Here is a 13,699-nt window from a genome sequence, read left to right as displayed (position 1 = left end):
TTAGAGATAAAAGTAATGTTGCTTGTGTGTTTAATTTCATTAATTTTTATGCCTTATCAAAGTTTAGAGACGGTCACGTATTCAAACTTATTGCATGCAAATTCTTAACTTCATTCTTGCTGCATCTTAAGCATACGGATGCTTAGTTTTTGTTATGGCAACATTTATGGCAATTTAAAGGGCGATGTTGTCTGAAAATGTACATTTCTACTTTAATATTTATAACCTGCTTTATTTTCTTTTGTGGTTTTGAAGAATGAAAAGTTTCTTTTTTTGCTGGAAAAAAAAAAAAAAAAAACTTTTTACCAGATGTCATCAAGTGTTCGCCTGTTATCTCAGAGACTTCAATAATAGACATTTTTAAGATTCTCACTGTCCTTTTATGTGCAATTGTTTGGATCTCTCTTGCACTTGCTTCACTGGTTATATTAGCCAGGTAGTTCTTTTTCATGAACTGAATGGGTCCTAATATTAAATGGTTGAAATCTTCCTACAATACCAATTTCTTTTCATGTAGTACATAAAACCTTAGTATTTGATTATATTCTATCAGCTCCGTTAAGGTCAGCATCATTAGAAACATTGACTTCAACTAAGGTTGCTACTCTTTCAATCTTGTCTGGTTTAACAGCTGCATTTTCTAAGTATGTAACTGTATTAATTGCATTGTTGACACACCGGTTCTCACCAGATCACCGAAGTTAAGCAACGTTGAGCCTGGCCAGTACTAGATGGGTGACCATTTGGGAAGGCTAGGCGCTGTACTGTATGTACCTTCAGGGAAGGTTAGGCATGGGGCCAGCACCCTCACCCTGTAAAAAGGGCTCCTCGCTACAAAAACATCTACAAAAGTTGCAGATGGCCTATGCCCCTCCAGGGGCTCAAGGGCTATGGGGGGGGGGGGATACATTCACAGGACAATACTACACGGGACATTCAAGTGGAGATAGCTCCAATTTTGTTTCACATCATATAGTAGCAACCCCCCAGCAGAACTTTACAACTGGAGGTCAAGTGGCTCACGCTCTACTTTTGTGTGGCAGAACCTGAATTTCTCATTGCTGAGAACATTCAACATCTGAAGAGCATTGGTCAGCCATTATCATCCTTTACCAATCATAGAAATAATCCTCTTTTGAGCCAGTCTAAAGAACCTTCTTTATCTATACATTTCAGAGATATTCTAGAAAACATTTTATGTTTGGCTCATTCCAGTTTTCTAATATGGAAGCTCTTTTGGGCACTTTCCGTAACATGCGCATTCGACATTTTCCGTAACACGCGTATTCGACACTTTCCGTAACACACGCATTCGACACTTTCCGTAACACGCGCATTCAACACTTTCCGTAACACACTTTTTGACCTTTAAACATCTATTTTATTGCTGTAACATGAAAAAATTATAACAGATTCACATAAGATTGAATTCTACCAGATATTTCATTCAATAGTTCCTTTTAAGAGTTTCATCAAATTTCATGTTAAAATGTTCGATGCCATTGTTCTTAATCTGATCTGGCAATTTGTTTGAAAAATATATTTTACCCAATTTGAAATGCATTTTAATATTTCATAAAGTTTAAAGAAATTTACTTACTGTGCTTGATGCAGCAGTACTTAACTGTGATGTTCGACAACAGTTGTACTGGAATATGTTCTGGAAAATAGAAAGGTTAGATAAAACTTACTTTTAAAACATAATCAAAATCAAATTTTCTCAAGATAACAAACAAGTGCACCTTTAAACACACACAAAAAAAATCAAATTCAAATCTGAAATTTTTAAAATATAGCAAATAAAATATTGTAATCATTTTTTTTCAATAAAAAAAAAAAAATCATGATCAAATTTTTTTATTAAAAGAAAATAAATAGAAATAAAAATAGGAGCTTGGTCGCATCTTTAAAAACATATTCTAATTTGAAAATTTTAGAAAAATCAAATGTTATAAAATATTTTATTAAATGATTAAAAATTACTTTTGGCGTAAGACACCTTTTTTTCAAAGACATTTTTCTCTTCATTTTGTTAGTAGTATTAACCTAGAGGGGTTGGCTGCTCATGGAGGGAAAAAAAAATAACACATCTATTGTGTTGACGGATGTTGTAAAGTCTGAAATTAACACGTTTGCATGGTTGGTGCAAATTTTAAATGGAGCATAGTCACAGGTTTTAAAACATCATGTAAGGTTAATTTTAAAATTTTAGGAAATTAAGTGTTATAAAATACTTTATTAAATGATAACAAAAATTTTAATTTTCAATATAAGACAGTTTTTCAATCAATACTTTGTTTTATTTTTCTCTTTGTTTTGTTGGCAGTATTAACCCCAAGAGCTCAACCCTTCATGGAGAGACAAAGTATACGTCCAGTATTATTGACGACTGTTGTATTGCCTGATATTTTTAATGAACTAATGTTATTGAACATTTACTCTAGAGACTTAATAAGGTTAGGAGATTGAAAAATGCTCAATACTCAACACTCCTTAAATAGGAGACAAAAAAATTCTATGACAACATTTGAAGTTTCAACCAATCATGATAGAGGAGGAAGAGAAACTGCAATCAACTAAGTATTTTATAAACATACTAGCTGTACCCGGCCACGCGTTGCTGTGGCTCAGTTTGTTAAAATGGAACACATGTGAAAGTAGAGAAAAGTTTGATTCTTTTTTTCAAGAGAATGTACAAATTATTTTTTTTAACACATGTTAAGAAAATAAACAAAAATACTTCCATCATTAATTATGCAAAAAAAAATAAATAAAATGTTGATTTAGTGTTTCAATATGCTTATAAATTACGATAAAACTTGCTGAGTATGCACTGTTTTACGGTTGTTGTAAAAATGGAACGGAAACTTAAATTTCGCTTCGTTTTAATCTTTCTTAATTTTTTAATTGTGCCCCCCCCCAAACGAATATAATCAAAACAGTAACATTCAACAATTGTACTTTATGTATATAAAACACAAAATATTTATTAAAAAAAAAAAAATTTTTTTTTAAAAGTTAATAACGAAAGGGAAATAATTCCATTTTTAAACGAAAAAGTCAGTTTACCTAACTTACTGTATTAATGCTATTTTTTTTAAGCAAAAAAAAAAAAAAAAAAAAGGTAAATATCCAGATGCGCTACTACAGAACACCGACCACTCTAATTTGTTTTTTATATAGGTAATTGAGGTCGCTGACAACGAATCTGATAGTCAAACTTAGGGCAATTTACCGTTTGCATGGTATTTACCCCTGAACCCACAAACTTCTTTCCACCATTTTGCAGCTTCCGTTTATGCTACGCGCATGCACGCTGTAGCATAAACGACGACTTCACCAAGCAAACTACGTTGGGGGGGGAGGGGATTTTTTTTTTCCAGGACATAGAATTTTCTAATTTTCAAAAATACATTATAGTGCTTTTTGGGTGGAAAATTTAAAATTAGCTGAAAAAGAAATAAAATAAGAAAAGGAAAGCACACCAAGTTGGAGTGGTGGGGGAGGGGTTAATTTATCTGTTTTTGTTTTTTTTACCTGGAACATCGAATTTTCAAATTTTCCGTAACGCACCGACAATTTGTTTGAAATTTAATTTAACATTTTCCGAAGATTTTACTTTGTACATTGGGGGCGTGAGCGAGGGGGGGGGGGGTTGCCCCCCCCCAACATCACAATAGTATTTTTAATAGTATTTTGTAGTTTTTTTTATTTATAACACCTTTTTCCAAACTTACCGTGTTAGACGCCATCTTGAATTTTCGAATACATCGGTAAACACTATGTTTTTCGAGCTGAATAAATATGTTACATTGAATAAAAACAGGAAAAATATATCCAGTTTGGCAGAAAAGTAACTTATCTTGCCTTTGATAACATTTATTTGTTATATATTTGTTTTTTGACAACTTTTTCGAATCTATGTGTACAGTAATACAAACCCGTTGTTTTTGAAAACAACTTTAAAAAAAAAAAAAACTTTTTATATTGCTTTTAATTAAAATAAAAAAAGGTTTTCGTAGGTTACAATTATGAAAAGTTCTATTCATATTTAAATGTCTTATATGTTCCGTGTGTTTTTTTTTACACAATGAATACCTTTTTAATGAAGGTGCTAGTGCAGAGAGTGATCTGCGCTATTTTTTAAATCGTATTTCCAAGTTTAATTAAAGTTTTATGATATGTTTTTTATTCAATTGTAAGGTTGAAGTATAGAATATGTATAAAACACTCCCCTCCCCATATTAAGAATGGCTTTTTAAATATAACATTATTTACGTCCGGATTGCTCTATGCACTACTACCTTAATGATAAACAATACATAAATAGAAATAATAAATTATCAGACTTTTTAAAGTTTAAGTTTAAACAATATTTTTTTAATTAAAAATTGAATCGTGTGATTATTATTAAATTACGTAAACGATACAAATTAATATTAAACACGCGTAATCTCTTGCAATTTATTATTTCTCTATTTCAAATTTAAATTTATTAATTATAAAACCTTCGGTACTTATGTATTTTTGTTACCGTGCTAAAAAAAGGTGCTTAAGATATCGTGGAACGTTCTGTTTAAAATTAAAAAATGTTGTTTAAAATAAAGAAGTAAAAAATGAGAGAAGAAAGATATTGTGAAAAAAAGATCGTGAAACGTTTTAAAATAAATGAGTAAAAAGTTGGGCTTCTTTTGGTTGTTTTCAAAAACAACTTCTGAAATACCTATATTATTGACATAGTAACGTACCGGTGATTAGGGAAATTAGTTCCTTTTATGTGATAAAGGGTTCGAGATTATTTTTCCACCTAAACTACAGTCTTGCCAGGCAATAAATGCTACTTTTTTTTTACTTACATGAATGAGTTTATTTTATGTTTCAAAGTATTTTCAAGCGCTTTTCTTTATTTTTTAATAATCTAATGCGGGTGTGTGGGTGCCAAATACCTCCAGATTTTCTAGAATTTCCCGCTAAATTGTAAACGAAATCTCCAGATATAGCAGGAAAACTGCTAAATTGTAACACTGGTCACATGACAGGAAGCGGTAATAAATAATTGTCCCTAAATTAAAAAAATGGCCTCTCGGTACAAAGAAATCCACCTATTTATCATAGAAAAATTAAGTATAATGTTATAATTCAAAAGAAATATATAAAAACACACATGGATATAGTAAACATTTTATACCAAAACGTGGAAGCCATCCGTCCAGTGGTTTTTTAGACAATTAATTCCGAACGAACCAACATTTACATTTTTATATATATAGATTTATAAATTTGGAAACATTTTCTATTATAAATTATTCATTTAGTTTAATTTATATCATATTTCTTAGTCTGTCTTTCCATTCCACTTTTTGTCAGAAACTACTGGCCTGATCTGGTTGAAATTTTGTATGGGCCTTTATTATGATAAGGTAGGTATTACAATATCTGTTCTATAGACAGGGATGAGCAGGAATTTATATTTAATGCAAGAAAGAGTGCAAATTCAACCATATCCAACCATTGGCATAAAGAACTCATTCTAAGTTAATGGACTATTACTTTTGCTCATTTTTAATGGGTTAAATAGTCTAATTTATAAATATTAACTTCTCAAAACTCAGGTTGATAAAAAAAAAAAAAAAAAAAGGGTCAGGGATAGTCAAAACTTTTAAATGAAAAAAAAATTTTTTTTTTTTTAAATTTAAAAAAATTAAGACTTTATATGAGAATTAATGATTATTATTTGAATATATATATATATATATATATATATATATATATATATATATATATATACACACACACACATTTATAAATTATGTGTTCTTGCAAGGATGTCATTAAATTGTCTAAGTAGATTTTGTTTGAAATTAGGCTAAACATATTTTTGATTTGGAGATTGAATCTGCAACAAAAAAAAAAAAAAAAAAAAGAAAAAAGCTTAAGGATGGAAATCTTTTCTTATAAAGAAAGGACATTTGTGAGGTATCTTTACTAAACGCGGACCTCAATATAAACAATAGACATTAAATGTTTCCTTTCAATGCATTCAGATAAATGTCCGCTGAAGATTAAAAATCCTCAACTGGAAATGCCCTTGTTAATAAATTGTTTTCTTTTAATCCAAAAACGTTGTGTGAAGAAGAAAGGAAAGTCAAAAGTCTCTACATGGTTCGTACTTTAGTTGAAAATGCATTAAAAGTCAAAAGTGAGAATATGCTTCTTTTTCTGGTGCCATCGATATGTGGCGTATATGACACGGATACTCATGGGAGGGAATTGAATACTCTACAAAAAGGTCGTTCACACTCACTTGGATTGTATGATGTCTAGAAGTGAGGCAACTCAAAAAAGCAGTTCTAGTCAGAAAAGAGAAGTTAATCTAGATTAGTGATAACTAAACTGATACGTACGTCACAAGTGACACGAGAAGACCTTTTGTGGAAATTTTTAGTAGTAACATAAGAATCACGAGTAGCTTAAATCAAATAACATAAGAGAGAAAGGGATAGAAACCAGAGAAACAGGTTTTATACAGTAGAATGTGGAGCAGAGAGATGTATTAAATACAAAATATGCATAAACACGGCTGCATGTTTGATTCTCACATTTTCAATCGTCTCTTCAATCACGCTGAAAAATAAATATCACTAAACACTATCTAAAAAGGAAATGAGTGACGTAAACAGTTTATTATTTGGATGTGAATAAATTTTATTTTCATATAAAAATGTTGCATATTTTTTATTAATGCAAGATTGATATTTTCCAAAAATAATGTTGCATGTTTTTTTTTAATGCAAGATTGATATTTTCCAAAAGAATAACATTTGTTGTCATTTTATACAGTAGGGGTAATTTTATTCACAAATTGAAAATTACAGAACATTATTAAATGGTAATATAGGGTTCAGGGCTGGAAGAAGGACTGTACAGGAGACATTCACATTGCATGTTGATCATAGATTGATGAGGACAATGTTTAGATCTGGTTTGTTTGGTTGGTTGTTTAACAGTAGATAACTCCGCAATAATTTAAACTTGCGAGATCAGCCTTGTAATACCTATGATTTCCCATTTATCGACTTTCAGATTATTTAATGCTAAATCTATTAATTTTGGGAAAAAAAAAAAAAATTATGCTTTCCAGTTTTTTATATCTTAAAATATTTATTTATGTTCTTTAGTTTGTTTTGAAGAAAGAAAATTGTTTTTCACTTTGCAGAACATGATTGAGTTTTGTAAAGGAAAAGGAAACAAAAATAACATCTATCATCAGGAATCAAGTATCTTCAGACAGTCTAATCTGGTGACACTCAATGCCGTAACATGTATTTCCACTCCAGGCCAAAATGAACCTGGGAGCAATGACAACATTCCCTCAAATGGGGCTTCAACACTGAATTTCTTTAAAAGATCATACCCAGGATTGAAAATGTTTAGGAAATAGTTCAGAGTAACAGTGTTATTGTTCAGAAAATAAATCCAAATGTTTTCAAATTATTTAACTGTTGCGAAGGACATTTCTTTGAAAAATATGATGCAGTTTCAGTAACAGACCATATCTTTATTATAAAAAAGAGGAAATATGCAGTCAGCTACATTACATAGTTGCATAATATGACTTAAGTACTTCCGCCATCCTTGTTTTGTTCTAACTCATCCACTAAAGAATTCTACACGTCTACCTATATAAGTTTACAAAAAGATTTGTTTGGTTTTTGCAATAAGAAATTTAACCATGCTAAAGATTTTCTTAATTTCTTTTTCAAGAATTGTGGAATTGAAAAGTCTTACAGGAGCCATGAATAATTTATAAAAAAGTAAAAAGATTGTTTTTACATTGATCGGAATGGAGAGAAACATTCTCGTCAGTGATTTCGAATAAATGAATTTCTGAATTACTTTTGTTGTGACAGATGTTTACTCAGAAATGTTGATTCAGATATTCATCCTGGAGCGGTTCTCTGGATGGAGGCAGCCCAACTGCTCCAAGTTGAATGTCTAAACAAGTACAAATGATAGATATTGAACAGACACTTTTTTTTTAACCTTCATCATGTTTACCATTCTAGAGGACATGCTTAAAAAAAATTTTTTAAAAAATGTACAGTCAAAATCTAGATAAACTATTTTTTTAATGAGCTGTCCCCTTAAGTAATCCAATTTACCAAATTTCCACTAATGACACAGGTTATATTTAATTTGCTAGATAAATATAATGAACTGAGTGAAAATATTTAGAGTTTGGCTCAGAAACAGCTATAAAAAAAAATGTTCATTATAAGAAATAAAAGAAAACTTTTTCTTTTAAATGAGATCAGTGTTCACACCCCCTAAAATGTTAAGAACCATTTAAATGCTTGCAAAAAGATTTCCGTATTAAATGTACCATGTAACCCAAATGTTGATTTGCAAAATATCTTGCAAGGAAATTTTGGCACAATTAAAACAAATTTGGTTTCATTGAGATTTGCTCAAACATTTGAAAAAGACATGTTTTACAAAGAAAAAAAAAAAAAAAAAAAAGAAAAGTAAACAAAGAAACAAAAAAACAAATGGACGTTAAGACAACTAAATTTTAAAATGGTCCATGATGCTAAAATCACTGTCTGCTCCCCACCCACATTTACCACAAACAGAATGAATCCCGTCAACTGTAACGCCAATAAGATGGGACCTGATAAGTTTTTGTTCCAGGCATTCAAAGCATGACAAAATTAAAATCTTTTCTCGCTGCAAAATTTCTCAGAACAAAATTAATGTATGCATATTAAGACATTGAAAACAGTTTGAAGAACAAGGGAGATAATACTAATTCAATCAGCCGTCAATTTCTATTAATCGCTTAAAAATGGTTTTATTTATAAAAAGAAAAGTACTCCATCAATTTACATGATTTTTAATGTATATTTTCTCTCAACAAACACCAAATAAAATTAGTTGTAAGGAAAACACTTTAAATAAAAGAATTATTTTCCTTGTTGATTGAGATTTTGAAATATTGTAAGACATCTAAGAAAAAAAAAAAAAAAAACATTGTACCATCTCAAAACTGTTATTCATTTCAATACTCAATTTTACTACTTAGTTATATTTATGTTGTAAGTGGAACGGCTCATCAAGAACTTGTTTATGTTGGACTTGAAGACAATCAGATGTAGGCTGGAAAGAAGGAAAACGGAAGACAGTTCCACAGGTGTGCAGTTCTAAGAAAGAAGCTTTGTTCATGGAATCTACATTTAGGTTTAGGTACAAATAAAAAGTGGGGGGAATTATTGATAGTGTTTTCAGCTAGATGAGGGTTTCTTGTGAAAGTTTAGCGAGGGGGGACCATAGATTAAAACTCAGTCAAGCACTTGCCATGAAAATAACGATAAAGCAGAACATCTCTTCTGTGAGATAGAGATCGCAGGGAAGAGAAAAAGACATCTCCTACAAGGCTACGAAGTCTATTTTGAACTCTATCAAGGCAGGACAAGTCCTTTCTAGCAGCTCCTGCCCAGATGTGGAAACAGTATTCCATCCTTGGACGTACCTGGCTCTTATATAGATAGAGAATTGCATCAGCAGTGAGATATCTACTGAATCGATAGAAGGATCCGACCATTTTTCCAGCGGCTTTAGCAACAGACTTTAGGTACATGTTCCATTTCGGATCAGGAGTAAAGGTCAAGCCCAGAAGCTTGTCAAAACATGAGGCCTCCTCAAGACGAGAGCCATTCATTTCAATTGATGCCAGATGGGGATCAGAATGTTGATGTAAAGATAAAAGCTTGGTTTTAGATGCACTAAAAGTAACCAGCCACTCCTTTCCCCATTGTACCATGTGCTCAAGATCAGAGGAGAGAGAATCAGAGAGAACTTTGTCATTTACGGTCTTAGATGTGCTACCATAGATGGTAGTGTCATCAGCATAAATGTCTACGAATGATGTAAGAATGTGATTTTGAAGATCATTAATGTAGATCAGGAAAAGAGTTGGACCCAGGATGGACCCCTGAGAGACTCCAGCATTAATACTGTGAGCTTCTGATTTTTGTCCATCAACTACTACTCTTATGAACTTGTCAGAAAGAAATGATTTAATAATTAAGACATTTCCAGCTATACCATAGATGGTGATCTTATGAAGTAAACCTTTATGCCATACCCTATCAAAGGCCTTAGATATGTCAAGAGCAATTGCCCTAGAAAGGTTGCCTCCACCAAGTGATTCGCTAATCCTATGTGATATAACTGTAAGCACATTTGCTGTAGATCTAGCAGAACGGAAACCATATTGTGTGTCACTAAGAAGGTTATTTTTGCCGAGATGATCGATTACTTCTCTAACACAGATTCCAATAACTTACTCATGACGCACAGGAGACTTATTGGCCTGTACTGAGAGAGAGATGAACGATCACCTGAATTCTTAAATAAAGAGCATACTGATGAGATTTTCCAGGGTGATGGAAAGCAATTCTCCTTAAGGCAACGTTTTTATTTCAGTATTTAAAAAAAATAACCAAATAATTCCTCTGACAACTATTAACACATAGCTACAGGATAATTAACATTGTTTGGTACAGGACTTGAGCATCGATCATATCTATGTTGGCATAATTCTGGACTGCAGTATCACATTTTAAAAAAACGCATGTAAAAAAAAAAAAAAAAAAAAAAAAACACTAAATTGAAAGTCAATTCTCAAAACAAGATCCTATGAAAAGTGATCATCTCCAAATGAGAAGCCACAGAACATACAAAATTATACTGCTTTAGTCCTAGGTTATTCCTCTGCAGAATACTCACCTCCTACTTAAGAGATCAAACATACCAATAAATTAGACACAGCCTTTTAATAACATTTGGCGCTTGATTGGTTATTTTGAAGTTTATTGATCTGCAACTCCTCACTGGGATTACGCCTTCCACCTCCATAAGAAATCAGACTACAACTATGTACTAGAAAGCTTAGAGAATGACCCCCCCCTCCTATTGACATAGGAATTTCCCTTTGTGGCTCAGACGATTCATAGATCTAATGGAAAACCCTCAACTACCAGAGAACGGGAATGGAAAAATCAAAAGTAGCCATAGCCAAATAGAGGTTCAAAATAGAGTCAACCATCCGCAAATCTCAGAATTCTGAACAAGAAATGCCCTTTCTATATTAAAGGATAAATAAAATTTAAAAATCTGTATGATATACGTGCCCGTGACGGAACAAAAATGTCACATTCCAAAAATTATGTAAATTGATCAAGTAGTTTTATTTTTAATTAAGAAAATCAAAATTTATAAGTAAACAAAAAGATACAGACCATCTAACATTACCATTTTGAAGAAAGAAGAGCAGATAACTCCACAATAATTTAAACTTACAAGATCAGGCATTGTAATACCTACGATTTCCCATTAATCCTTTAAAATCGTTTCAAAATGATTTTCTTTACAAAAATAAAACAACAAGATCAATTTAAATAATTTTTGGAATATGACATTTCTGTTCCATTACTGGTACATCATAAAGATTTTATTTTTCTGTATTTGTTTTTTTAATATGGGGGAATTCTGGACAACTACCAGGACTAGACAATGAAACATCTTTTTTTCTGCCCTCTCTGGCCCAAACAGTGAAGCTTGGAAGATCTTGCAGAATACAATAATAATGTAAAGAACAGTGTTAAAAAAAAAAAAAAAAAAAAAAAAAGTGAAATTGTCATAACCAAACACTTCAAAGACAAAGGAGTGGTCATAAATATCGCAAACGTTAAGACTAGTTTCAACTAGCAATCAAAGTATATTTCAACACAAGTTGGTTTCATTTTTATAAGAAAGAATGTATTTATTTTCTTTTTCCTAACCCCAACTGTTAGTATAAATAAATCGTTTCAATTGACATGGCAACAAAGTAATCATGTACACATTGCCAACAAAACAATCATTTTAAAAACTATGAGAGGCAATAAAGTCATTTTAGTTTTTTTAGTTTTATTTGTTTGCTTTTTTTTTTTCAACGTATACAGAAAAAGAAATAAGCTTCTTGTCTAGATCCTCCCCCAATTTCATGTAAAAAAGTAAAAAGAAATCTGTATGATGGATATACATATTACTGAAAGAAATTATTGTACACAAAAAAGTCACATGAATTGATCAATTAGTTTTATTTTCAAATAAAATTTTATAGCTAAACAACAATCTCACGGTGCCATTTTGGAAACAGTGTGAAGAACAAGGGAGATAATTTCAAATAATTAAATCAGCCCAGTAATGCCTATGAATTCTCATTAATCATTTATGATTTTATTTATAAAAAAAACTACTTGATCCATTTACATGATTTTTTTTTTTTTTTTGTGTATGATATTTTCTCTATATATATATACATACACAATATAAATTTTTCTTTTTTCTTTTTCATGTGTGTGCGGGGTCTTGGACAAGCACCATATAAAATTTTAATTATAAGAGAAACAGTTTTATGATCTTCGAATAAGAGTTATTTTCTCTTGTTGATTTTGAGGTTTGAGTTGTAATTAAAAAATGTTTATATTTCATATATTTTTTAAAAATAAATTATAACAAGGTACATTATTATAATTATTATTATTATTATTATTATTATTATTATTATTATTATTATCATTATGCTAATAGCATGGTACAACAATAAAAAGTGAAAAAGAAAACAGGCTAGTCAGAATCAAAGTTTGATTTGCAACTTGTATAATATTTAGGTCCAGCTTATAAAATCTCAAGATATCTTTATATGTGCGATGGGAGAAGTTGCAGACTAAAGACTATTATTGTACAAAACCTGCTGGAGGGGAGGAACGGCATTATTGGCTTAATTGATATCATTGTAACCTAAAGAATCAGCTATAACAAGTTCAAATCTTATCGGATCTATTGGTCCTTTATATACTAACACTTGGGGGGAAAAGTATGAACCCTAACCCTCCCCCCATTCTGCCTCAGTATGGATAAAACCGCCACTGGTGGCTAGTGAATCTTTTGCAATAATGTTTCTGCATTAACTAACCCAAAATTGTTGCTTGTTGTAAAACAATCAAACTTGCAACCGCTCCCCCATAGATAAGACAGCAACTGTTGTTCAGTGCATTATTTACAATAGATATTTTATTTCAACATTAATCTATATCTATAAAAGTGAAAATGTGTGTCCGTGTACATTTCCCTACCAAATAACTGTCAATTTTCGGTCGAGACAAGATTTGACATAAGGGGTATTGAGATTTGAGAAAATCTTTTTAATCAGTTTTCGGTCAGAAATTTGGCTGTCAAGCGGTCAAAGTTCAATGATTTGATCTTTGAAAATTCTATCAAACTCGTCCGCCAATTTTCGGTCTAAACACTTGAAATTTTAAATGGGAGTTACTTGGACATGGATCAAACTTTATAATTTGATTTGAGCCCAAAAAATAAATTAAGGAGTCAAAATTGGGGTCAAAGTTTTAAAAAATTTAACCTCTGCAGTCTATCAAATTACTCAGCCAATTTCTGGTCTAAACATTTGAAATTTTACATAAAGATTAATCAGAGATAGGGCAAGCTTTTTAATTGGTTTGGATTGAAAATTTAAGCTGCCAAGGGGTCAAAGTTCAAAAGATTTGACCTTTGCAGTGGCTAGCAAACTACTCGGCCAATTTTGGGTCTAAACATTTGAAATTTATACATAACGAGTATTCAGACATGCGGC

The 13,699-nt window shown here is 31.2% G+C and overlaps 1 protein-coding gene across 1 annotated transcript in view; it reads right to left on the bottom strand.

The window, feature by feature from the left end:
- The window catches only part of LOC145291224 (citrate synthase, mitochondrial-like), a 119,257-nt gene that overhangs the window by 48,388 nt on the left and 57,170 nt on the right, over window positions 1–13,699 (bottom strand). Inside the window, exon 2 of the mRNA XM_080136818.1 lies at window positions 1,601–1,660. Within this exon, the coding sequence (XP_079992944.1) occupies window positions 1,601–1,660 (60 nt within the window). The remainder of the gene's footprint in view (window positions 1–1,600; window positions 1,661–13,699) is intronic.

This window comes from Euprymna scolopes, chromosome 12 (assembly GCF_053919585.1).
Source record: "Euprymna scolopes isolate OS-2025 chromosome 12, ASM5391958v1, whole genome shotgun sequence".
Lineage (NCBI taxonomy): Eukaryota > Metazoa > Mollusca > Cephalopoda > Sepiida > Sepiolidae > Euprymna > Euprymna scolopes.
This window is presented reverse-complemented; position numbering and strand designations above follow the sequence as displayed.